This window comes from Seriola aureovittata, chromosome 10 (assembly GCF_021018895.1).
Source record: "Seriola aureovittata isolate HTS-2021-v1 ecotype China chromosome 10, ASM2101889v1, whole genome shotgun sequence".
Classification (NCBI taxonomy): domain Eukaryota; kingdom Metazoa; phylum Chordata; class Actinopteri; order Carangiformes; family Carangidae; genus Seriola; species Seriola aureovittata.
The window spans coordinates 24,603,355-24,629,337 of record NC_079373.1 but is presented as its reverse complement, the minus strand read 5'-3'; the positions used below and the strand labels follow the sequence as shown (position 1 = coordinate 24,629,337).

Below are 25,983 nucleotides of genomic sequence, written 5' to 3'. Positions count from 1 at the left end.
GAATTAATAGAGTTATGATTGAAGTGAAGCCGGAGTTTAAAGTCCAAGCAGCAGCATAATAATGTGTGACTGTCTTGGTATTTTATTCTAATTTATTCTGTATTTTATCCTTGTACTTGATTATTTTGTATTTAATGCCTTGTACTTGTATTCTACCTAACTGTGTGTTGTAAGTTGTCCCTAAATATTATTATTATTATAACAGTGGGTTTTGTGTGTGTGCGTCCTCCAGGCAGCAGCGATCACTGGCTGGTGAGTCGTGTGTGTCGCGAATGGTTGTGGATAAATACGTGTACCTGAACAAAGCTGGGACGCCGACGGTCGAGGTTTGGGACAAGAGGAGTGAGAGGATGGTGGACTGCATCGACTGCGCTCAGATCATCAGGTACACACACACGACACAACACACCACTTTGACTGATATGTAGACAGAGATACGAGCACCGTGTCCAAAACAAGAGGAAACGATCAGCAGGAAGTGAAAGGTGAAAGATGCCGCAGTACAGCCCAGTATGTATAAGAGTCTTCTCCCCGCAGACATGGCTCCGGCTGCAGAGGCCGGCAGGGCAGCGAGGCGGAGCTGCCCACCGAAGCGGCCCCCTCCTGGGCCAGAGTGAAGGCCCTGCTGGTTCAGACCGCTGCAGCTCTCTGGGTCGGCACCAGAGGGGGCCACCTGCTGCTGCTGGAGCTCTCCAAACACCAGACGCTGCAGGTCATCGGCCCTCGCTGCGACTCCATCCGCTGCATCGCCTCTGCACTCATAGGTGTGCCCCCAGCTTTTACTTATCCGTTCTATTATTTATGCGTTTTATCGACTTGGTTTTATTTTTATGCCACACCACTGTGATGCCACATGTGCAGGTCAAACGTAAAGTTGTCAGGGTGTGAATGTGGAAAGCATTTCTTATTACTAGATTACAAACAAGCATTTTTATATATATTTATTGTGACAGAAACCACAGGCACCGGTTATCTTCTTTTTTTTTTCAAACAATGTAACTTATCTTGTCCAGGGCAAAGTAAAAGGTCATTCCCTTCAGCCGTTGTGAAATTGTACAAGGCACGTCTTATCTACTACATGGTATCAGCTTGCTGCCTACATTTGTATATTAATACAGAAAAAATGATTTTGTGAAAACTAAAACAGCTAATTATACATAATAATTAGCGTAAATGGTTCTGTTTAATATGAGATGGTGATCATCAAAGGACATTAGACAACTCCAGTGCCTCCCAATATCTTCAGACTGAGGAGAAATGATGTTTCTTGCTCATTTTATTCCACAGTTTCAAGGTTAATTTATCAATCCAGCAACATTTTGCCATAAGAATCTTAAACGCATGAGTTGCTGGTTATATATGGTGGTTTTTCCTCTAGTTTTATGGAGAAGCATTTCTTTCCCTTCAGTAAATATTTGAGCTTAGAGTATATAACAGATGTACATCGTGCAGCATTTAGTGAGTGAGAAAATTGATTAAAAAAAACAAAAAGGAAGGAAGCTGAATGAGTGAAGAAAACAGTTTTAAACAGCTGGGTTATTCTTTTGTTTTGGTTTCATGCTCTGTCAGGGTGTTTGTGTGCAGAAATGTGTGAAACAGCACAGCATGCTGCTCACAGTTTGCTCAATCTTTTGTGTATTATGTTTGTTTTGCTTTACCCCGTGATCTCTTTTGTGGATTTGTTGCTGTAATTTTCATGTGCTTAATTGCTGAATCCACACCAGCCTTTCTTTAAGAACTCTGTCAAGTGTAATTAATTTTTTTTATTTTCATAGAAACACTAAACTGGAAGAATGTGGTGCTGACTTTGGGCAGAAGACTCCCACAAGACAAGAATCAGTTTGGTGAGTCTGACGGCTCATTGTTTGTCCCACAGTCGTGTCGCTGTGTGAGTTTCTCTGTGTTGGTCTGAAGTGCATGTTTGTCTCTGCCCTCAGACGAGGAGTCGGTGCTGATGGCGTGGAACAGCACGCTGCCGATGGAGGTCAAAGACCTGAACAGACACTGCGAGAAGAGAGAGCAGATCGCAGCCAAAATGAGAGAGCAGCTTCATCACAGCTGAGCCCACAGGTGTGACTTTGTTTTATTTCCTTCACAACCTACTTTTCAATTCTGGTCATTAAGCTGCTTGATTGTGGTAAGAGTGAAAGTTGCGGCGTTGAAGCGCCTTCAACTGCATCTTATCTTAAATATCTAGACTTTAACTTCAAAGGCCCTGAAAACCACTACTCCAAAGAAAAGCTTTTTATGATGGGTGATGCAGGTGACAGTCTTTGCTGACAATTGTAGAAGAGTTTTGGTTGTTTCACTTTCACAGTTTCGGTTCAGATGGGTTTGGTTCAAGAGTTTTGGCAGTCAGACAAACTTCTGCACAGACCTGATGTAGCAGGTTGTTAATGAATATTACATACAGATATTTTTATCTAACTTTAAATTAGATTTAATGTTACAGAAAAATATTTACGATTTAAAAACCAAGTTTCCAGAGGCTTTAAGGAGCAGTAGCAGTAGTTGTATCACCAGTAATGGTCGTTGTCGTGGTAACAGAAGCAGATGTGGCTGTATTCCCAGAAGTAGCTGCAGTACAAGGACTATTTTTTTGTTTAAACTTAGTCTCTTTTTTGGCACCTTGTTGGCTGCATTAGTGCTATTTATACATTTCCTAAGGAATTAGTATTATAGCAATATAACAGCTAGCAACACCATAGCACCCATGTAGCAACCACTTAGTGGCACCATAGCAACTATCTACAGTTGCCCATGCAACCAGTGGACTAGCCCTTACCCACCAAAAACGGACACCTTCGACAGCCATGTTTATCTCCCTGCTATTAATGCAGTGCAATTTAGAAACCAGCACATTTTCCTCCTGAGCAAGTTATGAATAAAAACTAAAGTCAACGCACATAGAGTTTGCTCTATAATGATCTCAACACCAATAACATCATCATTTTGTTTTTCTTTTTTAACAGAATTGCTTGAGGAAAAGGGATCAACTCTCCGGTGGACCGATGCGTCAGCAGACGTTTTACCTCATTTTCTGACAGCCGTACCTGATGAGGGGAGCATGTTGCAATGAATCAGTCAAAAGAATTTGAATCAAGAAATCAACTTTTTTTTTTTTGTTTTGGAAGATGCACACATTAAATAATGTGCCATGTTTTACCAGATGAGTACAATCTTGGTTGTTCTCAAAGAGACATTTGTCTAAAAGGGACACAGATGATCTAATTTGTGTTGTAATCAGAGATGAGAGCAGTGCAGATGTTCAGGACGACCTCCTGCTCCTAATGAATACTGATTGTTGTTTACCTGTAGTATGATAGAAAAAAAACTGGAAAGAAAGCCAAAGGAGGAAAAGAAAAAGCCTCTAGAAGTGTATATTTGATTATTTATTCTCATGTCTATGTGTGCTTGTTTACCAGTGAGCTCAGTCACTCCACAGCAGTAAACAGACCACAGGACTCCTCATTGTGCTGGCGGCTTTGTACACGTTTTTTTTATTTCATGTTACCTAACGTCACTGTTTGTTATGGTGTCCAACAGAACAAGAAAGTAAATATTATTTTATGTACTGACATGGTTCTCTGTGTATGTGTTTGTCAGAGCAATATTTACATAAAGAACACGGGTTACAAGAGCTTCAGCAGTTGTCGCGTTTACAAGACAAGAGGCTAACGTGGAATTAGCCTTTGTGACGTCACGCGTTGGTTTCTGAAGAGCGGTGAAATTATGACACGCCCACCTCCGAGGCAGCGCTACGTCATCGGGGCAGATTTGGAGCTAACAGAAAGTGACAAGGACCGGGGCTAGCTGGTTAGCATGCTAACTTCAAGTCACGGAGACAAGAGTTAACATTGGCGTTGCTCTCCACCGCCGGAGACAGCTCTGTGAGTAGAGGAATGAAGTTTGATGCCAAACGCAACGGTTCCTTTAGATTGATAATTAACAGCGGCTAATGCTAAGGCTAGCTACGTAGCATTAGCAAAAGTTACAAATAGCTAAATTTTTATCTTTGGTAGTTGACTAAATTCTTCAGTATCTTAATTCTCTCCACATTATGTTTCTTTACATTAAGTATTTTGTATTTGTGGATGGATATTGTACATTTCATGTTGTATTATAAGCATTATTTACATTAAAACATGTTTAATGTATTTCATGAACTAGAAAGATAAAAGAAATCAGTCATCAATTTCAGGATATGGGCCATATGTGATCTTTAATCTTGACAGGGAAAATAAGACATTGCATTTGAAGCCATTTCATGGAAAAAAATATTTACAAGGAGGACTCAGTCCTCACAAACACTGACAATACATTAGTAAAAAACAAAGATGAGAGTTAAGGATTTGAAGTGCTTCTGAACCTTAAAAACACGGTGTTCTGATATCCAAACTATCGAGATAAATATATTTATAATATTTATATTATATTTACAGAATACCTTAAATATACAACGCTCATGATGTATTCTATAAACAAATATAAATTACTTAGGCACACTTTTGTCTCAAACAATCATGGGGGTGGTTTTCAAAGGCCATCCTCTAGATTGATGGGAACTTTCACCAAGAAAAATCTCTTCAGTGTTGCAGTGTCATGCCATCCAGAGTGGCTGCACTGCTACTAATCTCAGTATTGGTTGGCCAGCAGTTAGGGGTCATAATGTACACAACCACTTTTTACAGCAGGACTCGAAGCTGGCTTGATTTACACTGCCCACAGACACAGGCGCAGTCCTAAAATGACCTCATGACCCCCTGACTTGCTCCTTTGCAGACTCCTCTTTGCAGATTCTTGTTCAAGTAGGCCTGGTGGAACATCCACCTTATTGCTTACACCTGTTCTCTCCTGCAGGATCTGCAAGGAGGAGGGAGCAAAGGCTGGAGGGAGCAGGAGATGGAGGCGAGTTTAGGACGCAGCCGAGCAAAGTGGTCAAGAGTCAGACACGGATGACGTTTATTTCCACACCTTTTTTCTTTTTAAGGTAGACAATCATATAAGGTTCAGAGACGACAAATAGAGAGCAGCTACGATATCTACAAAGAATATACAGTACAAGTGAAATATACATTGATGATACAGCCAACTAAACGCACGCAGTGGGGTGGAGGGGAGGAGTGGCCAGCCGGTATGGCCGGGCAGGGCTTACTATTACAGTCAGTCTATAAGTCCGACTCGGGCATATCCGGCATGTCGGCCATCAAGTAACCAATACCATAACGGCCGTTGGGTGCAGTGTCTGCGTCAGGGCCACCGGCGCTGCCGCTCTGCTTGCGGTAGATGCTGTTGCCAGGCATCGGTGAGGGCGCCTCACTGGGCGACTTGCCTTGGATCAGGCTGGTGTCGTCATCCTCCCCTGGTCGGGCGCTCTCTTTGATGATGCGGCCCTTCTTGTAGGAAACAGTGGAGAGGCCGGTGGTGTTCTCATCAATGATGTTGAAGTAGCGCAGGCCAAAGACCACAGGCACCGGCATGATGGCCATCACCACCAGGGAGATGCAGACGACAATGCCCCACGGAGGGAAGTGCGAGGTCTGCTCTTTGGCCTGGAGGACAAACATAAGAAAAACATGAAGTTGTACAGTTGTATATATGGAGGACAGCCAGATGACAAGAAGGATTCATTACATATATATGGCATTTATTGTGTCAAATGGCACCTCTGCTTTTTCCCTGGTAGTGGCATTTTATTTTATTTAGGTCTATTCTAGTGGGGAAGTCTCTATTTCTGGCAAAATATTGTGCTACAAAAAAAGAAATAAGTGGTCATCGATTAGTCAATCAAGTAAAAATCTTCACAATTCATTAATTTCAGCCTCTCAAATGTGAGTAGCTGCTGCTTTTCTCTGTGTTTATATCGTTATATCGACGTTATGAAATTGTGATGGGGATTTTACACACATCTTTTTGGTGTAAACTTTCATTTTATAGGCTGATTTAGATACTAATCAAAACAATTTTGATGAGAATGATGACTTCATTTCAGGTGTCTACTTCACTAGTCACACAGGTAACTCCGCCTCACTGGACACATGAAGGAGCAAATGCAGGTACACTTACTCCCATTTGGCCTTTGCTCCACTTAATGGTTTTAAAATGACTCTGTGATCAAACAAGTGCTTGAATGTCTGTGGGGTAGACTACACATCCTGTTGATTGTCTGCGGGTTAAAGGATGCCTGGACATGTGTTTATCAGCGAAAACTTGGTCATTTCCCCCCATTTTTTTTAGCTACTGCCTCATTTACTTTGAACCCTTTAATCTGCTTTTTACCTCTTCCAGGATTACTAAGTAGGAGGACTTCCACCCCCCCATTGATCCCTGGTCTCAGGAGAGACGAGGCGGAGACGTTGACTCACCTCTTCCTGTATCCAGGCACTGTAGCTGGGCGGCGTCATGGTCAGCTGGATGAGGCTGGAGCACAGAAGAACCAGCAGCAGGATGGGCGTGATGTACTTCCACATGTAGTAGTAGAAGCGGTACGGCGTAAAGCCCAGCATGTCCTTCAGGTCTTCAAAGAATCTGAGAGAGCGGCGGCAGCAGCAAAGCAGCATGAGGTGAGATCAAATGTTTGTGGTAAAGAATTCACAATAGTTTTCATGTTCATTATAAACCCGATGACCTTTATACGTTGTTTATATTTTGCCTTAATGGCTTCATTCAAAAAGTTTGATTTAGACAATATACCGACTCAGGAATTCCAAAAATAGACTATTTGTCCCCATAAATGGTGGAAGGCGAAGGCTTTGTGTTAACCCTCTGAAGTCACTGTTTCCGTAACAGCTTTTGAATGAAATTATTTAACTTATTTGCAACATTTAGAAATAAATGGACAAAACCTGCCACACGTGCAGTTTGTAACCCTTCACAGCCAAGGAAGTCTTTATACCAGGTAGAAACAGGTATAGCTCTTATTTTGTGAAAAAAAATTTTTCAAGCCATAATAAAAACACATCTCAAAATAAAGTATGGAAGGGATATTTTAATTTGAAACTTTATTTGATGTAATAGCTGTTTTTTCTAAATAGTTTACAGAGTTAAATTTGCATCAGAAAGTTACTTGTGCTTATTTTTGTACGCTATAAGTTATATGAAGTAATTCATGCAGAGTTAAGGCGATATGCAGATGATGATGTTGTGTACTTACTTATCAATCCCGTAAACCCAAGCGACTGCCACGTTCTCCAATATGACCACTATGAGCAGAGGCAGAGTAGCCGAGTAGTCGTCGAACATGGCCACGAAGTAGTTCCCTGAGCGCTGAACAAACAGGAGACCAATGGAGAAAGCCATCACACAGCAGCCCACTGCAGGAGAGACACAGTTTGTTAGTCACTGTGCACATTGAGAGATGCAGTATGTTACATGTCAATGTAAAGGTTCACACTCAGATAAGGAGGGATGGACACTGTGTATAAGTATAAAAAGCATTAACCTCTGGGCGAAGTCTCATATGGAAACTGCATTGCTGTACATCTTTATGTATAGTAAAACAGTAGGTGTAGTAATGTTTTATAGTGTACCACAAATTACTGTCATTATTCCCCAACTTACACCCAAACCCAAAAGGAGGAGCAGAGATAAACTGAGCAACAGTGGAGCATGCTTAAGTAGAGCGAGACCCATTTAAAGCTGTTTGAGTCAAACGAACAGCAGGATGGCCCACATCTGTTCACTGCACTGTGGAGCAGCCACGAGTCTCATTAATCAAACCGGTTATGTCTCTTCTTCTGGCGGAGCCTTTTTTCCATCCACTCCTGAAGGAATAATTTAATACTGGGAACTTCTGGGATACGTTTATTCATTTTCAGTTAAACTGTGTTAGCTTTAGTTCATAGATCTGAATGGAATCAAGTAGCAGAAAAATACTTTTACTCTTAAGACGTTGTACAGGCATCATAACTATATAATTATAATACACAGAATTACACGTTTTAAGTCTTTCTGAAATATACATGTTGTATTCATCTGCCATGGCATTGCTGCAGAAGGAAGTTTGATGTACTCCAATGTCATTTCTTTGTTAATTAGCAACCTTAATCATATGAAAATGGGTAAATTATAAATACACATCCTATCCATCTTTGGAGAAGTGTATTTCCTATAGGAGACCAGATTCCACAGACATGCAGGGTTTAAGTTTATCTAAAATAATCTCATCGTCCAACATATAAAAAGTCTGCACGTCCTGTATTCGATCACTTTTGCAAGATTTTACACACCATTACTGCCTCCATACATCCTGCACATACAATCTGTTGGGACCCTTACGACTCACAGAATCGCAGTCTCTTTTTTAAAATATAAAATTGCACGCTGGGACACAAAAAGCTGTGTTTGACTTTATGTAAGTAAGAAAAATAGTAAAATGACCCCTCGCTTTTTCAGAGCTCTTCAGTCACCGCGTTAGACAGAACATGTGCGTTTGCTTATTCACCATCTCTTACCTGTAAGAAATTCCTTGCGGACTTTGAAAGTGTCTATCAGCGGTGTGAGGATGCCCTCGATGGTGCCGAACATGCTGCCCAGGCCGAGGTTGACCAGCATGAGGAAGAACATGACGGACCAGAAAGGCGAGGCTGGGAAGTGGGTCATGGCCTCTGTGAAGGCGATGAAGGCCAAGCCTGTGCCTTGGACCGCCTGTCAGGGGGCAGAGAAGAAGAAGAAGAAGAAGAAGTCAAAAATCAGCAGCAATGGTCTCTATTTTACCCTGGCTAAGATCCACCCACGCCTTCATTTGAGGCAGGATATGTTTACAGTCTTTGTGTTGAGCTAAGCTAACTGGCTGCAGGTGATGGCTTCATATCTACTAATCCTCTCATTGAACTCTCATAAAATATATTTCCACAAATGTCAAGCTTTTCCTTTAAATACCTTGTTGAGCTCGTCCTCAATGCTGCAGGATTCCAGTCCCAGTTTCTGGTACTCGTCCTCCTTCACCCCTTTGATGATCTCTGTCATCTGGTGGTAGTCCTCAGCACTGACTTGATTAACCTGAGTGAGGTTGATGTGGTGGGGGATCAGGCTCGCTTCGATGCCATTACCCAGCAACGCCACAATCTTATTGGTGTTCCTAAGAAATGGGGCAGAAGTTTTTGATAACTAAACAATCATAAGTTTTAGTTGAATAAAGAATAAAACACAAAAGATCCACTTTGCTTTTCAAAAAGCCACAACCACCATTGGACCGTGTGGTAATTTCACTTTCAGGTCAGCGCTTTGATGGTTTACAGGAAACACAAACGCTGCCTGTAAATATTGAAGTGTGAGATTACGCTCGTACTCACAGTGCCACGCATTTGCTGTTCATGATGTTGGCTTTGAAGCCCAGCACGGCAAACACCACCAGGGTGGCCAGCACGGAGGTGAAGAAATTGATAAAAGACACCAAGACGGCATCGAAGTGGCAGTTGTTGTCCCGCTTGTTGTAGCTGGAGAAGGCGATGACGCCGCCGAAGCCGAGGCCCAGCGCGAAGAAGACCTGCGTGGCCGCCTCTCGCCACACCTTCGCCTCCAACATAATCTCCAGCTTGAAAACGGAGCCCCGACAGATTTGGTTTAGTTTAGTAACACAGTGAGCAGTGTCATTGAAGGAACACAGTTACATATGTTTTAATATATAAAATATAGGTGTGTGTTTTGAGGATGAAAGCGTTTACAGAAACCCGCAAATCACTGAAGACTGATACAGTGATTTCTTTAAGATCACAAAGCTTGGATTCATCGATTGGCGACAGCTACAATTACCTGATCAAATTGACAGTAATTTAAATTACTTATCAAGCTACAACGACGTCTCAAGTGTGACGATTTGCTGCTTGACTTGATTTGTATTTGTGTATCACTTGACCAATCTGCCATCACCATTAGGGTCACATGACGACATATATGCCAGTTCCAATCAATGATGGACTGTGAGATGTGTTTGAAAAGTGTAGAAAAAGCAAGTAAGGGGACCTTGAGTTGAGATACTTTTGCTGTTCATACATTTCACATGTTTTTATATGATTGTAAATATAATATTTTTACATTTTAGACCCTCTGTTGGACAAAACAAGGAAGATATCTGACTTTTTGTAATGTATTTGACAGTTGTAGCCCTACACATAAATATACAGTTGAAAATACATTAAATTAATGTTGTGAATTAGCAGATTTATGCTTAACAGTTAGTGTGTCACATACTCTTCTTATATGCCGAATATATAAAAGTTACAATACAGTTAAAGCTGAAAGTTAAAAGCTGAAAGTTAAAAGTCGACATTCAGGTCTAATAATCTTCATGATCATACAGTATGTCCATTTAGTTGCTTTAAAAAGGCATCAACAATCTTTTCTTTTTTCTTCAAATAATTAACATATAATGTCTGTCTGTGTTTTGCAGCCTCTCAGTGCACCACCTTGCTAAATGACAGCTGGTATCTCGACAGTTTCCACCTAGTAGTTTTTTCTATTACAGAGGTCTCAAACTGCTCCGAGCGCAGAGCAGAACACACACGCAGCAGGACTTTTGATGTCTGTGGGTACAACCGACGGCGGTGGCAGAACGTCCTGTTTGAAGTCGTAAGATGTCAGCCTGGCGAGACTGAGCAGACACACGAAACGAGACTGAGAGTCTTCGTCTGTGTTGCTTACATAAAGCCTCAGTAACCCCTCTGTTGCCATGGCGACACGATTTCCACAGCCTGAGGTGCCATTGGCCTGTTGCTGCTTGAGGAGACGGCCTATTGCAGTGCAGATTTAATTTTTGACTCCAGACACCTCAAACAATGAGTGGATTCAAATTAACAGTGACTGAGTGATACATACAAAAAAAAGATGTTCAGTAGGGAATATTAAATATAAGAAATAACTAGTATTTCTACATTTCTACTATTAATTGGTTTGTTGATCGACAGAAAATTAATTGGCAACTATTGATAATTTTCTTTGTCGTACACAAAGAGGTAGTAAAAAATAAAAAGGTTGGTTTAGACTGTTTGCAGGATAAAAGAAAATCATTTGAAGATGTCACAAAGGGGCTCTGGCAAACTATAATTGCCATTTTTCACTCTTCTATTTCTTTGTCTCCCAACAGCCACTGTCGCTCTTAATGGTACTTTCAGAGTTTGTGGAAACGCTGGCTTGAAACGTGCTTTACCTTGGGTGTGAACATGTGTCGAATCCCATCTACGGAGCCCTTCAGGAGCAGAGCCCGAATCAAGAAGCAGATCAACACGAGGTACGGGAACAGGGAGCTGAAGTACATCACCTGCAAGAAAACAGATCATTGTATTAAACGTGCACCAAAATGTTTACAGTCGGCCTGTACTCTGATAAAGTCACAAAAACAGTAAACCAATGAAGAGCTGCTTTTAAATTAAGTTTCTTTTCATGCCAGTGACCTAGTTTCAAGAGAAGTCAGATTCTGTTTTACCTAGTCCAGCACAGACTTAAAATAGACCATTTTAGACCTGCATTATATCTCATATATTGCCACTTGTGCATTTAAAGTTCTGCGCTATGAGACGAGGATAGCTGCTCTTCAGTTCCTGTCAGTTCCTGTTCCTCTTCAGATGATAAGAGTGTGTGTATCTTAAGAAAACTGTTAAAATAAATACCATCTCCCTGTCTAACTATGGTGATGATTAGCTGATTAGCTGAGAGACGAGTTTCAGATTCATTTTAAGCATTTTTTTCTTTTTGTCGTGACTATGACAGTTATGATAAATTTTAAAGAATGTGCCATGAAAGTTTTGTAACTAACATCAGCAGGTGTCCCAGGGCAGAACTCGTAGCCGTTGAGCCTCCGCAAGACCTTTTGTCTCATTATCACACTAATCAGACGTTGGGGCCCCCCTGTCTTTTTTTCAGTTGCACACTACACATATTTAACCTGAGGCCCCCTCTGTATAGACAGGATGGTTAAAGGCTGAGGGCAGGACGGACTCAGCTGCTACACTGCAACTTGTGGGTTTCCAGGACTCTCAGTAGGGTGTGGATGCAGACACTGGGAGATGGTTGGGGGTTGAGTCATATGCACAGTCGGTGATTGAGAGAGGTTGCGTCTCCTACATGGTGGTCCGTATGTAAAGCCTGAAGCATAATGTCACATCTTAAAGGGGAAGGGATAGTCTGCATTAAAGTAGGATTCATTCATATATTTGAAAGTTTAATCAAGATTTTTGAAGCTTAAGTCTATAATATGCAAAATACAAAAGTATTTTTGTGAAATTCAGTCTGAGATGTTTGCCCCCCTGGCTTTGTTTACCAGTAATGTACAGTTGAAATGTAAATATTTTCCATGGCCACAGCAAATCATACTGGGCACCCTGTTCTGTAATGACCGCAAGTAATTCTTCCTTAAAGCTTGGTCTATTGACCATAGCAGAGACACAAAGATTTATATAATTGTAAAGTAGTGCATTTTAATTGAAATGAACAAGAAAAACAAGAAATAAAATTTAATTTATATATTATTAGAGCTTTTTCTCTTACGGACTTAAATGCTTGTCAGGTGAAGATCCCTCAACGTAAAGTCAAAGTTCATGTTTTTACTTTTCTCAGCTCCAGCTCTCGTCAACCCTTTTCTGTTGTTTAGGAACATTGTCGTGGTCAAAGCCAAACAGGCTGCTGCATCCTGTGATAAGCAGATATCTGCCCCTTTATAACCTCAGTGTTATGTTCTAGCAAAGAGGGCACTTTAGGGGGTGGGGGGGCAGATAACATGTGCTTCTTGCAAAGGTCAGATTCTGCGAGCAGCACTGTTATCTTCATAAACTGATACAAGAAGTTAAGATTTCCCCCGTGACGACAGAAATACAGAAAACTTTACTGTGATTGACAGGACTTCGGATACTTTCAGTGAATTTTGCCATTTATCCAATCACTGACAAACCCCGTCTCTCCCCCATTATAAGCCAAAAACCCCCACCCCCCCCCCTTTTTTTGGCCACACTCTTGACAATCAAACCAAGCCAAAAGAGCGCGTATAACCATGGCAACCAAAACAGTCTGATCCCTTTCATGCCCACCCACCCACACATACACACAAATGGGACAGAAATGCAGATCGCGGTGGGGATATTCCTTGGAAAAGGCTTTTGTGTGAACATGGGTGGAGAGGGCATTATTATTCTTTTATACCACACAGCGGCGATTAAACTTCAAAGACACTTGGAGCTGGCCCCTTCGAGGGAAAGTTCATACACATTTCTACTCTGGCCAACTCAAAAGGCCGTCCAGAAACACCAGGTAGTTGGAGGACGACCATCTGGCTCCAACTGTTCAATTCACCAGTTGCTTGTGCGGTTTCTGTTCAGCTTTTTTAAATGTATTTATTTATTTCTAAACAACTAAATATATTAAAATCTTCATTTTAGCAAATCATTTTATTTTCATGATGGCAGTGGAAGGACCTGAACATCATTTATGCTAATGCGACGCCCCTGACACAGAAGCAGTCGTGATAGTGACTGCGACAATGATTGTGGTTATCAGTGACATTTCTTGCCAGGCAACAGGATGTGCCACACAGGGGAAATGAGACTGTCTGGCTCTGCAAATCACCGTGGCAGAGGCCGAGATTAAAGCGCCGCTGTTGTCGAGGGCATCCATCTTGTTTTGTCTGTGGCTGTTGTGGTGAATCTGAGGTGCAAAAGACGAGGGCTCAGAGGACCCAAGTGTACAGCGGACAGCTGCTGGGATAAAACCTGAGCTAAGGACAATGTCTCCAGGGATTTAAGGTGGTAAAACTCATTAAGCTAGTGACAGCCACATTTCCCCACACCATCAAGAAAATGCAGTTACAGTCTAATAATAGGGTTGTATATACAAATCTGTTACTTCCTACAAAGCTGAATGTTTTCACCTAAAACATTTTAATTCAAAAAAGCTTTTTTGACCAGTTGTGGGCAAGAAAACTACGGCAACGCACTGCAGCCATCATGACAAAAATACTTCTTGTGATAATAAATCTAAATTTCTGGATGATATGCAATATTATTAGGCAATGATGGATCTTTTCCTCATTGTAATATTTCATATAACAACATACCAACTTATCACGTAGGCTACGTTTTGTTATAATGGAAAAAAAACACCTTGCAGAAACACTTGTAATAACAAGGAAATATGTCACAATAACATTAAAAACGTTATACCATAAAAGAGTTTTGTAAGTTTCTTGTACTAATGAAAAACTGAGCTTTTCTTTTCTTTTGTTTTTTTGTTTCATACATTTGGCTTGTCAGAGTTTCTGTGTTGGAAACAGTTGCCTACAGATGCAGCTGAGACTCAGTTATACAGAAAATGTTCTGTAAAACCAAAATAATGAGCTATAAGATGCTAAAAAGCCCAAAGGAGCTGTAGAGTTGAGTTTTAATTCTCCATGACTTTGGCTCCATTACAACGACTTGTTTCATTGAGTTAAGCTCATTCAAGATCAAACCTGCAAGATTTTATTCTATTGCAACTGAAATATACTGTATTAACTTTGACCCCACACTCCGTTGTAACCAGAAGTGCGGATAATACCAAAATCAAATAACTCCTGCATCAAAGCTTACTCTGGGAATGTTATAAAAAAAAAAAAAAGGGCAACCAGTTTTCCCAATTAGCACAGGCTTGACTTTGACCTTGGAAGCGCACCGGCTAATGCTCGTCATGTGATATGAGAAAAGTGTGGAATGATAAAAGATCACCTTTATAAAAAAAAAAAGGAGATGTGGAGTGGGAGTGAGTTTGCAAGCAAATGCCAACCTTTTGCCAGTGGGCTAATCCTTCCGGATGCTAGTCACGCTACTGTCAGCTTTGCTAGACTAAGCTAAAGTAAGCTGAGCCAGGAATCCCACACAAGATCACATGAGCTCCCGGGATCATATCTGAGACTGTATGATTAGAAAAAAAAATTGCCAAGTCACATTACAGGAGTCACTCACCAGCACTGTCTTCAGACCAGGCACCCATACGGTTTCCCCTCAGTAAGCCTTTACTTTAAAGTGAACTAATTATGTATGAGAGGATTTTCAAAACACTTGGCAAGAAATGGCCTTTTGTTTCTGTCACTGCTCCCCATTTCAAAGGGCACAAGAGTTATATTTATGTTCTTATCAAGGCCAAGCTGCCAGGATTGCCAGGCAGCTGTAGTTTCCCTCTGTTTTCCACCTCTCTTGCTCCCACCAACCGTCTCCTCTTCTGCCTAATTCCCTTCCTTGTTAAAATCCCATTTCTCCAGTTAATTTTGCCAGTAGAGACCTGAAGCGGTGACTGCAGAAACTACAGAGGAGACTAAAAATGCTAACAAAAGTTTTCCTTACCTTCCCAGAGGACTGGATTCCCTTGATCATGGCGAGGCAAACCATGAACCAGGCAACCAGCAGGCACACCGTCATCTTCCAGTTGAGTCCTCCACCCTCGGAGATGCTGTTAGAGATGTCCAGGGCCTCGCGGTACCAGTAGTAGGTGGTGGCCGAGCTCTTCTCGCACTCTGGCTCCACATCTACGGACAAAACGGTAGCAGTTAACACCTCCGTCTTGCTGTGCACCTCTTTACTAAAAATTAGCCGCAATGTCTGTGTTTTACCAAACAAGCACTTGGGTCTTACATGTACTGGTCTTGTTCTTGACGAGCGGACACTCATTCCACGGCAGAGGTTGCTGGAAGGACTGGGAGAAGTAGAAGAGACTCCAGCTGATGATGACATTGTAGTAGAGAGCCACAAAGAAGCACACCTGCAGGTAAAAGACACGAGTTCACTTCAGACTCCCAAAACCAAAAACATAGAACATATATATATATATATATATATATACATGTATATATGTCCTCATATCATCATAAACAGCATCAAAAATGACCTTGACTTTTCTGTTGTTGCGACAAGCCAGAGATTTCTGGCTGAAGAGTAACAAAGTGATGCTCTCCTTATGTTTTGTTAATTTGTGACTTAAAGCTCCATATTTTACACTTTCCCTGTGTTTTATTTTGAAGTGTTGATCCATAAGAAGATATATTTGTAGTTTTGACAACCAAAAACCACATGAATGTAGTTTTATATCTCCTCTCTCAGGCTTCTCTCTGGAGCTCTAGTAACAACACGACACTCGGCCAATCAGAAGAGAGGAGGTTCTGACTCTCTCTTGTGATTGGCCGAGTGTTTTCTGTGTGATTTAATAAAAATATAGCAGATTTCAGAGAAACCAAATCCTGCAAAGTTGGATGGTGGATCCAGGTGGGCGGGGCTTGGTGACTGCTTTGTTGTGACATCACAAAGTTCCAGAAGTCCTGACGGCTGGTTTTAAGGCTCAGTTTCTGAATACAGGCTGTGTGCATTTCTCTGTGGACTGAGGCTTTGATACTTTCACAGTATTAATATAGAACCTAGACCTGCTTTATAATAAAAAAAAAAAGACATGGAAATCTAATTTTAAAGTTGAAATTTGACAGATCATGCACCTTTTTTGAGTTATTCTTAGAGGTACTTGTGCAGCTGTTGTTATTTCTTTTCAAATAAACAGCTGTTGCTGCTGCTCGAAACAGAAACTACATCACTTTCTTTGTACCAGATCATTTTCCCCAAGAAAGGTTTATGAGACATCAGAGATGCCAAAGGTTGTTTTCAGGTTACATTTGTTTTTGTTTTTTTTACATACAGTATTTGTTCCAAAGAATCCTTCATGTGTTTTGTTTTAAAATGAAATATTAAATCATCTTAGGTAAGAAAACTCTTTATTTTATGTTTTTACTGTTGCTTTTATTTCATTCATTACTGTAGCATAATGATTACCTACTAATGTTCATACCACTGCTACACTGTGTGTACTGGTTGAACTAATACAGACTCCGATGTCTGACTCACCACACAGCTGGCAAAGCCGATGCCCCCCAGCCGAGGGCTGATGTAGTTCCAAACCCCGATGCTGCCCCTGCGGATCCGCTGTCCCACGGCTAGCTCCAGGAAGAACAGCGGGATGCCAATCAATATCAGCAGGATGAGATAGGGCACCAGGTACGCTCCTGCCAATGCAAACAATACAGACAGCGAGTTAGACGAAGGGCACGCAAGGAGGGGAAACTGTGTCATCAGAGAACTGTGAGGTGACACCGTTTCAGTTCCTGAAAAAAGCCTGCAAGCACATGGGAACAAACTGGTGTTTATTTTTTATTTTCTCTCTCTAACTGCAACGTGCTGTGTACAAACTCTCTCTCACACACACACAAACACTTAAACTTTAACTATACTTCTGCCTAATGCCTCCCTGCTGGAGACACATTTGCCTAAAAATACATAAAACACACAGCAGCCTCAATGAGACAGATACTGTCTCATTATCTCCCTCACACACACACACACACACACACACACACACACTGAAATTACTATACACACATCTGCTGAGCTGCAGCTCTGTCTCCCACCTAATACACCCCCCTTGGTGCGTGTGGTGCAGTCAAATAATTCAGGAAACAGACAAAGATACTGAAGTCTGAAATTAGCTAAATTACTGTGGGTCACATTACAAAGATGACGTCCCTCTATAGAATTACGGTTTCAGGGTGAATGACTAACATTAAGACAGGCTGTAATATTGTGGTGGAGTAAAATACAGAAGGGGCCACCTCTCTTGTGATGGTCAGGGTGCACACGAGCAGTAACACTGTCACATGACGGTAGGAAGTGGTGTGTTCAGTGGCACAAGATTTTTTGAATAATGTGCCTTTTATTTTCCTGTTACATTACACACACAGTATGTTCCATGCAGTATAGTAGGTTTTCTTTGTTTTCCTCACATGAGATTCAAGTTCTAACGTGTGTTGAAGGTTTTCGGGACACAGCGATGGCGTATGTGTGTAGATGAGATCAAAACAAAGGCCGAGTTCGAAGATGGGTGTGGTCTGACCCATGAGTGCTCAGAGTCAGAACGTCAACACGATCCCATTGTAAGATGGTGTCTAGTTTCAAAACTGGTGGAAAGAAACCAGACAATCTTTTCTTGAAAACACTTTTTGAAGTGATATTTTGGGTCCAACAAGAGAGATGCAATGCTTCATCAACAAAGATTTTTTATTTTTTTTAAATCCCCCTTTGTGCCCTCTTTCTTTCCTCTCATGGGCTAAACCAAAACATCAAACGATAACATGGTAGGGCGACATACTACAGTGTTTACTCTGAGTCACTGATGACAACATGAACACTTCCACCATGGGTGTATTGTTTTTAGGATTAGTTTCATCCCTGTTTCAACAGAGTTTATTGTTTCATCTGGCAGGACGTTCGTTCAGATCCTTTCCTGAGTCCCTGCTGTCCCTCCCAGGTTTGGATTGGATGGGAGTGGTCACAGACAGGAAGTGAATGTGTGTGTGTGTTTATCTGTTGTTTTAAGTGTGTGAATGTTTGTGTATGTACAGTATATGAAGTGGTTTCTAATATTAAAACATCTAATTCTGGTTCACTGAGAACACAGTTCAGTCTGGGGAGAAGCTTTGACATCAGTCGGCATCAAAACCTCCTCTTGTCTCCATTGTCTTTTTAAAACCTTCAACAGCCTCCTTTGGATATTCAAACACTTTGACAGCACTTTGAGAAGCCTGATAAGAGCGCATGGCATCTTATCTTAAAATAGTTTCTCTTCACTCGTAGTTTGAAGGTAAAACGCTTGTTTATCCAGTCTGGGCAGTGCCACAGACAAAGGTGTGAAGATGACTTGCGTGCATGTGGTATGTGATTAATCATCTAATCAAAATTACCTTAAGTATTGTTTGAGTTGATTTTTTTTATTATTAGCTGGAGGAGTAATTAACTGAGAGACAAAACACAGGACGATGCCCAGAGGTTTCTGGCACACTGTGATCGAAGTGTACGATCTCTGTCTCTGAAAATATTTGGCCGAGCAGGTTTTGACGTGGATTGCTGCCAAAATGGTTGAAACTCAAGCTCAGGTACATGCAAATGACATGGGTGTGCACAAGCTGCAAGGCGCAGTTTTCAACATTGAAACACTTCTATTTTTGACCTGAGATGACACCAGAGCAAAGTTTGAACCAAGCAGGGAGGAAACCACAAATACAAAGACTAAAGTACGAAACACAAGATCAAAGAAAACTCAGCGTCTACAGCTCAAGTAAATCTATGAGGCTGTACAGTCCTTTTAAGCTAGAAGCTAACATCAGTACGCTAACTGCTAAATGCTCACAACAACTGATGTTCAATAGCTGTAATATTTACTATCTTAGTTGAACATGTTAGCATGCTAATCAAAATTACGTGAGCGGTAGATCAAAATGAATGCGTCTGGTCACCGATCATCTTAAAACCGATCACCTGTGGTTAATCTGTGGCTGAGAGAAGCTCTGTGCTCACAGCGCCGGTGCGTGGCAGGCCACCAAATCAGAAAGTGAGACAGTGAGACTGATACATGTACGCCATCTGCAATGCATGTCAAAGAATTATCGGTATCGTCCGTGGATCGGCCGATCTCACCCATAGATGATCAGTATTGGCGGCCAAAAAACTGGATCGTGGTATCCCTAGTGTAAAGATGCTGGAACTGAAACTGCAATACAAACGTCCACAATCTTGCGTCACAATACCGAATTATTCAGAATTCAAACTCCGGTACAAATGTGGAAATCTGTGTATAACAGACTTTGTCTTGTGCTCCAGCTTATTGTTGTTTTACTTTTTCATCTATGACAGTAAACTGAATATTGTTGAGTTTTGCAAAGGTCTGATAAAACACTAAATTCATACATCACCAAATTTACGTAGCTTAAGTTTTTTTTTTATTTTTATAGAGGCACTGCAGCAGACTTGGAGCACAAAGACTCCTCTGTACTCTCTTACTGCCATAAAAGGAAACAGTAAGTAGTAACAGTAAGGAGATTAAAGGTAAAGACGTGCGTACAGATAATGCACATAAAGTATGTTCCTGCTGTGGGTGGATAAAAGATACAGCACACACACAATCAAAAATACACTTACACACACACAAACACACACACACACAGACACACGCACACACACAGACACACACAGACACACACACACACACACACACACACACAGACACACACAGACCAGCCCTTCAGCCTCAGATCTGACATTTTAATCTAATTACAGTCAAACGTAGCAGGGTGACCAGAGCTGTTTAAAACAGACCTGAAAACATGGCAGGGTCAAAAGATTTGAGCTGAAACGCCCACATACACATACACATACACACACACACACACACACACACACACACACACACACACATTAACAGATACTAACAGATGGATCTTATGCAAATGATGCACAGGAACACACTTGTAAGAACATGATTCACTGTATGGATACACACACACGGTCATGTTTGCGTCACTTCAGAGGTCATTACATTGACTTACATTCATTTCCTGGAGACTTACTCCAACCATAAACATAATCACAACTTGCCTAACCCCAACCCTAATTTACCTTAACCTCAAACCAAGTCCTCACCCTCAAACTGAATGATAAAACTCCAAGCTCGAAAACTTTTCTGTACCTCACACCAAAGATCCCCCGTCCACTTCCCTCCTCCCCATCACTATCTCACCTACTGCCCACGTTTACCCTGTGATGTCACGTCGAACTTAGAAAATCAATGGACTCATTTCTTTGACGTTGCCCCCCCTAGATTTCTTACTGTGAACTAGATTTACTACATTAGTATTTAATAATTAGATCAGTGCTGTCGTCGTGTTTTTCATTTCTACTGATCAACACAAGTTTCTGTTCAGTTTTAGTCACGAGGAGTTTTCACAAGAAAGAATATGATTTTTTTTTTACTTATTTGTGTGTGTGTGTGTGTGTGTGTGTGTGTGTGGTGTGTGTGTGTGTGTGTGTGTGTGTGTCATCCCAGATGGGATTACATAACACACAATGTATAAACAAAGGCCTTGCTGCATACTAGTGCTGGGCGATAGGGTTGGAAGTCAGTAACACAATGCTGTAATATTTCATGATACCAACGTAGCAAATCTATGCAAACTCACACATAAAATAACCAAATGAATGTTCATTTAAATGTCCTGCAGCCTATTGCAGTATTACACTTTAAAACACTTCAAATATGTAGATATTTAATTACTCATTTAGTTAAGAAACACTCATTTGTGTAAATGCTATCACAATATGATCTTATCATTATAATGTATACATACATAGTCCAGCCCCACTGCATAGCACATACTACGCATGTCCCTAGACTTGTGATTACACCTTGATAATAACATAATACTGTATGTAATAATGAAACATTAAAAGACAGTATATTATAAAGATTGGTTTTAAACAACCTGCTGAATTTTAGGGACTTTTCCTTGTGTGTTTTAGAGACGCTGAACTAGATGAGGAACCATTGTTGTTGTGGTTTTGTCACGCCCATCGAGACACTGTATCTGATAATACACCTGACTCAGATTGAGGGTTTCTATCCCGTCTGGCCGACGTCTCTGAGACGGTTTCATTTAATCAGCTTTCTCCAGGCAGTCAATGGCTTTACATAATCTCCAGGTGGGAAGTGCAGCACCTTATCACTTTCCCCGAACATGTACACGGTCCAAGTATAAACCCTGCAGTTGGTCCTCATCGGGAGCGGCTTATGTAGTAAGCGTACGGCATTCTGGGAAATGTGGTTTTGATTGCAGCAGGGTTAAACGTTGCCATTACCTTATTACACTACCATCGAGAGCATCGGAGCTGCTCACAGACTGATTCCCTGCATGTTGACGGCAGTGTCATTACCTTATATGTTGCGTTCAGCTGTTTTTTTTATGTTTGTGAAATGTTGCAGACTGCTCACCGGCACAGACACAGACGGTCACATGACTCACGTGTCGACCCTGAAGGTCACTCAGCAGTCTGGTTTTGACAGACGACTACAAAATAGGAAGGACTCTGCTTCTGCTTCGCTCTTAAAATCAAGCAGGAAGTGCTGCACTTACGAAAATATACATGTACATGTTTCTGTTTGGTACATGTTGATTCTACATATGTACTTAAGGAGTGATCATGAGGAGTGTGATGATGAATTTGGACTTTGTGGCTGTTCTTCCTTACAACTACATTTCTTAACATAGCAGTTTTTGACATGGAAATTCATTCAAGAGACACAGGAATAAATAATGCGTCTATTTTGAGAACTCTATGATATTGACTCTCACACTCCATTAGCAAACGCTTTGATTCTGAATAGATGTTGAGACAGGATCTTGTACCCACATTGTAGAGTGTAAATACGGTGTCATAATAAAAGCTGCAGGATCATTTTGTGAAGCTGGGACTTAAATATCATTGAAGCTGTTTACAAAGATCTCTCAGTTGTTAATATTCATATTAAAAATACACTGACAAAGTCCAGGTCTACGGCTCCGTTAGGACATAGAAGCAAATCACATAGATGGTTTCTTTACAGACCCTCAGAAAGTAGAAGTATAGTCGTCCTGAAGCATTTCTTTTGGTTATTTGTTTTAATGTGAATTATCATCCTCGGTTTGACAGCTGGCTGCGTGTCAGCACGGTGAAATACTTGCTGGTTTACTGCAGGTTCATTTTAATGTTATTAATTTTGTAACTGAAGTCTATTCTGCTGCTTTGCTGTGCTCTCTTCAAATGGCACTTCTGGTTGATTACATCTGCAGTTTTAATTTTCATTGTTGCTGCCCTCATTTCACTGTGTTTCTGTTGGGGGAAGACACTTGAGCTGTCATGGGCTCAGACAGACCTTGTACAATTTTGACCTACTCCTCTTACCGTAGCCTCCCTGTCCAATGAGCTCCATTTCCTGACATCTCGGCTGCTATCACTTTTGTTGGTTTTTTTTTAGCTATCACTTGGCTAATCTTGGCTAACCTGTTTCACCATCTTACCTCTTCTCGCCCCGCTTGACCTTGTTGTAGCACTGAACAAACTATGAAATGTTAAAATAAAATCCAAGGTGTAATAATCTGGATTGGTCCTTGATGCAGATTAGAAACAGATTATTTGAATTATTTTTCTGTTCCTTGTACATTTCTTAGTTTTTTAGCTATGACTTGTTTCAGGTTAGCAAATGCTAACCACCAACACTGGAAAGAGTTCTTGTGATTGTCTCGCTGTGTGTGCGGTTGTCAGCTCAAATGTGCAAAGTGAAAGTGTAAACGAGGACCGCTGGTCAGTAACTCACCCCCTCCGTTCTTCTGACACAGGTAGGGGAACCTCCAGACGTTACCCAGGCCTACAGAGAAGCCAACCTGGGCCAGGATGTACTGGAGCTTGCTGTTCCAGGCCGGGCGTTCCTCCTCCTCGCCGTCCGAACCCCCTTCCTCCACGTCGCACTCTTTCCCTTCCCCTTCATGGTTGTTGACGATCAGCGAGCTCTTCTTGAAGGAATCGTCGCAGGCGTCCTCGTTGGAAAGCAGGTCTTTGACAGACTCTGTGACATCGTCGTCAAGCTCTCTCTTGACGGCCTTGCTGTTTTTGGGCATTTGATAAAGCAATCAAGGGCGAAGGGTGGAAAGTCTTTTCGGTTGGCGGGGCTGGAAGAGCAGGGCCGGCGTCTGTGAAAAGTCACTTTTTGTCGTTTTGTCTTTACACAGCTCCAAGTTGGATGGTGTCTGGGTTCAAAGGCCCGTGGGGTTTAAAGACAGTTTGTGGAGGTGGAGTGATGAAGTGGTTTATTTCTTCATTATCACCAAATGTCTGCGGCACAGAAAAGGAAACACTTCAGTCAGTGAACAGCAAATCAAAGTGGCAATTCTGACAAAGGCCGTGCCACGGCAAAACCACATTTCATGAGTTGCCGCTTCCGAGGCGAGTCATCAGTGACGTTATGCAAATTTTGACTTAAATTTCCCTCCACAAGTAGCTGACTGACAGGTTTCACTCTGAATTAACCCTGCACAGCCAAAAACATGCAAACTTTAGCAAATTAAGACAGAAGTTGACTTTTTTTTTTAAAATCCCCCTTCTTTAAAGATTTAAATGGAAATGAAACCTAAACACAGATTAAAATGCTCCAGTCCAATTTTAGTAATACTTTTGTTCTGTATAAAATAGATCCTCACATCTTTCACACCATCTTATCTGACTTTTAAGTCAACACAAAGAATTACTGCTTTATCTGGTGATGCAGAGTTATTTCTCACATGGAAATCACATGGCTGATTGGGGCAACAAATGAATGAGGATCTTTTCGTTGTAAGTTAGTGTTCTGGGAAGAAGGAGGAGAAGGCCTGGGAACATTATCCTGGTTGACTGAGACAGTGACAGGTCGGGGTATGGAGAATATCGCGTTTCCAGCCTCCTGAATAATTGAAGGGAGGAGGCCATTTGCATACGAACCCAAACACTCCTTCTCTCCGCAGCTCTCGGGGGTATGGGGAAAGCCCCTCAAATGTGAGAGGGTATCAACTTTCAAAATAAAGACGAGAGGAAGGATGTGAGCTGACATGCGGTGGTTGCATCAGTAAAAATTTGCGGGAAAGAATGAAGCATGATTGGTTTTAATCTCGTTTTTTTTTTTTTTTTTTTTGTCCTACAAAACAAAAGACGCAACGTGCACATGTAATGCCACTTTCTATGCTTCACACTGTAAACGACATCGGGAAACATTCAAGGGTGTGGACACTGTCCACCCAGAGGCGGGTGAAGGTGCGCAGCATTTTGGATTTCAGCATCATCACAGCGTCTTTTGCATTTCTGCAAAATTGCAACCTTATAAATATTTTTCATTAAAACGCATCACCGATGTGAAGAAAAAAAAAAAATATTCCGATGCGACCATGTTGCAGTAACAACATGCACATCCAACATTCACCATCCAGCGGATTAAGTGATTAATAGATTTCCTTTACCGCTTCCAGATTAGCCTGGTTTGCATGAGGCAAAGGGCCGTCGTTTCATAATCCATTGAACGCAACACAGCAGCCACAAGGACCGCCGATGCTGAGCACCCTCCACTGCAGTTATTATAGAGGCTGCAATAAGAAATAATATCGCCATTATTGCATTCAAATTAAAGGATGAGTGGACGCACAAAGGGAAAAAAGACAGGGCTTTACCATTGTTCTTTTTTTCCGCCGGCACAAGATTCACTCAGGAATGATGAGTCAAACAACGGACAGGTTTACAATGAGAAAAATGCGGATGGAGAAAGGAATTTAAAAAAGAAAAAACACAAACAAACCAACAAGTCACACCAGTGCCCGCCATGTGCTCGTTGTTCTATCCGGGCACAATTAGTTCTCAAAGAAATCGGCATAAATTACTGTCCTCCCTCCCTTCCGCCCAGTCTTCATGACATCCATGTGAAGTGTTTCATCATTCACTGGCTGGCCACATCCTGCGCACTGGTACCCTGGTAGTCAGCCTCTCTCTCGCACACACACACACACACACACACACACACACACACACACACACACACACACACACACACACACACACACACACACACACACACACACACACACACACACACTCACAAAATGCCATATTTGAATTATAAGGCTGCTCACTCACCTGTGCGGAATAACAGTCGTCCTCTTCAGAAATGCCGCGTCTCAAGGAATGAAATTGTGAGAGCACATGCACGGGGCAGACATTCTCACTTGCTTCTATAAGGACCAGTCCTGCCGGTGTTGTACTGCTGACTCCGGCTCGGTGACTCCTCTAGATATCAGCCCGAGAAGACGGCACGCTGAGGAGGAGGAGGGAGGGGGGTGCTCCGCCTCCGAGGGACCTACATCACACCGGTTCCTCACTATTTATCCACGCTATATCTCACCTAATGTAAATTAAACATTTACTTTACACCACTGCACTTTAGACTTCTTGGCATGTTTAATATTTATAGTGAAAATTGTGTATTTATTTTCTGTTACCACCCGTTTCTACTTGGTACGCTCCACTACTACAGGAAGGGGGCCGGCTCATGGATGGATGCAATGTGCCTCTGTTTATAAACGCTCATTTCCCTCACTGCATATTTATT

At 41.6% G+C, this 25,983-nt stretch overlaps 2 protein-coding genes across 5 annotated transcripts in view; one reads left to right on the top strand and one right to left on the bottom strand.

Annotated features, from left to right (window-relative positions):
• Positions 1–3,578, top strand: part of lrrk2 (leucine-rich repeat kinase 2) — a 35,450-nt gene extending 31,872 nt beyond the window's left edge. For all 3 annotated transcript variants that reach the window (XM_056386506.1, XM_056386505.1, XM_056386507.1), the window contains 5 exons: positions 233–385; positions 538–764; positions 1,776–1,844; positions 1,938–2,070; positions 2,973–3,578. In XM_056386506.1, coding sequence (XP_056242481.1) covers positions 233–385; positions 538–764; positions 1,776–1,844; positions 1,938–2,062 — 574 coding nt within the window. In that variant the 3' untranslated portion in view covers positions 2,063–2,070; positions 2,973–3,578. The remainder of the gene's footprint in view (positions 1–232; positions 386–537; positions 765–1,775; positions 1,845–1,937; positions 2,071–2,972) is intronic.
• A 625-nt stretch (positions 3,579–4,203) lies between these two features.
• slc6a15 (solute carrier family 6 member 15) lies at positions 4,204–25,756 on the bottom strand. 2 transcript variants are annotated; one of them, XM_056386508.1, is made up of 12 exons: positions 25,512–25,756; positions 23,176–23,690; positions 16,845–17,002; positions 15,591–15,717; positions 15,303–15,484; positions 11,147–11,257; positions 9,294–9,535; positions 8,881–9,079; positions 8,454–8,646; positions 7,154–7,313; positions 6,366–6,528; positions 4,204–5,552 (listed from the first exon to the last, which is right to left on the bottom strand). In XM_056386508.1, the coding sequence occupies exons 2-12, from the start codon at positions 23,474–23,476 to the stop codon at positions 5,169–5,171; spliced, it is 2,220 nt and encodes a 739-aa protein (XP_056242483.1). In that variant the 5' UTR covers positions 23,477–23,690; positions 25,512–25,756; the 3' UTR covers positions 4,204–5,168. The 2 variants fall into 2 exon arrangements, with proteins under 2 accessions (XP_056242483.1, XP_056242484.1); XM_056386509.1 differs by lacking the exon at positions 25,512–25,756 and adding an exon at positions 25,052–25,355.
• Positions 25,757–25,983: the final 227 nt, after the last annotated feature.

Bases quoted from the DNA above. Each gene is read 5' to 3' on its own strand.
- slc6a15 (XM_056386508.1), bottom strand. From the start codon at position 23,476: ATGCCCAAAAACAGCAAGGCCGTCAAGAGAGAGCTTGACGACGATGTC. The intron at 9,080-9,293 runs GTGAGTACGAGC...CCCATTTCTTAG, and splicing joins AACAGCAAATGCGTGGCACT to GAACACCAATAAGATTGTGG. The intron at 7,314-8,453 runs GTAAGAGATGGT...TCTCTCCTGCAG, and splicing joins CCGCAAGGAATTTCTTACAG to TGGGCTGCTGTGTGATGGCT.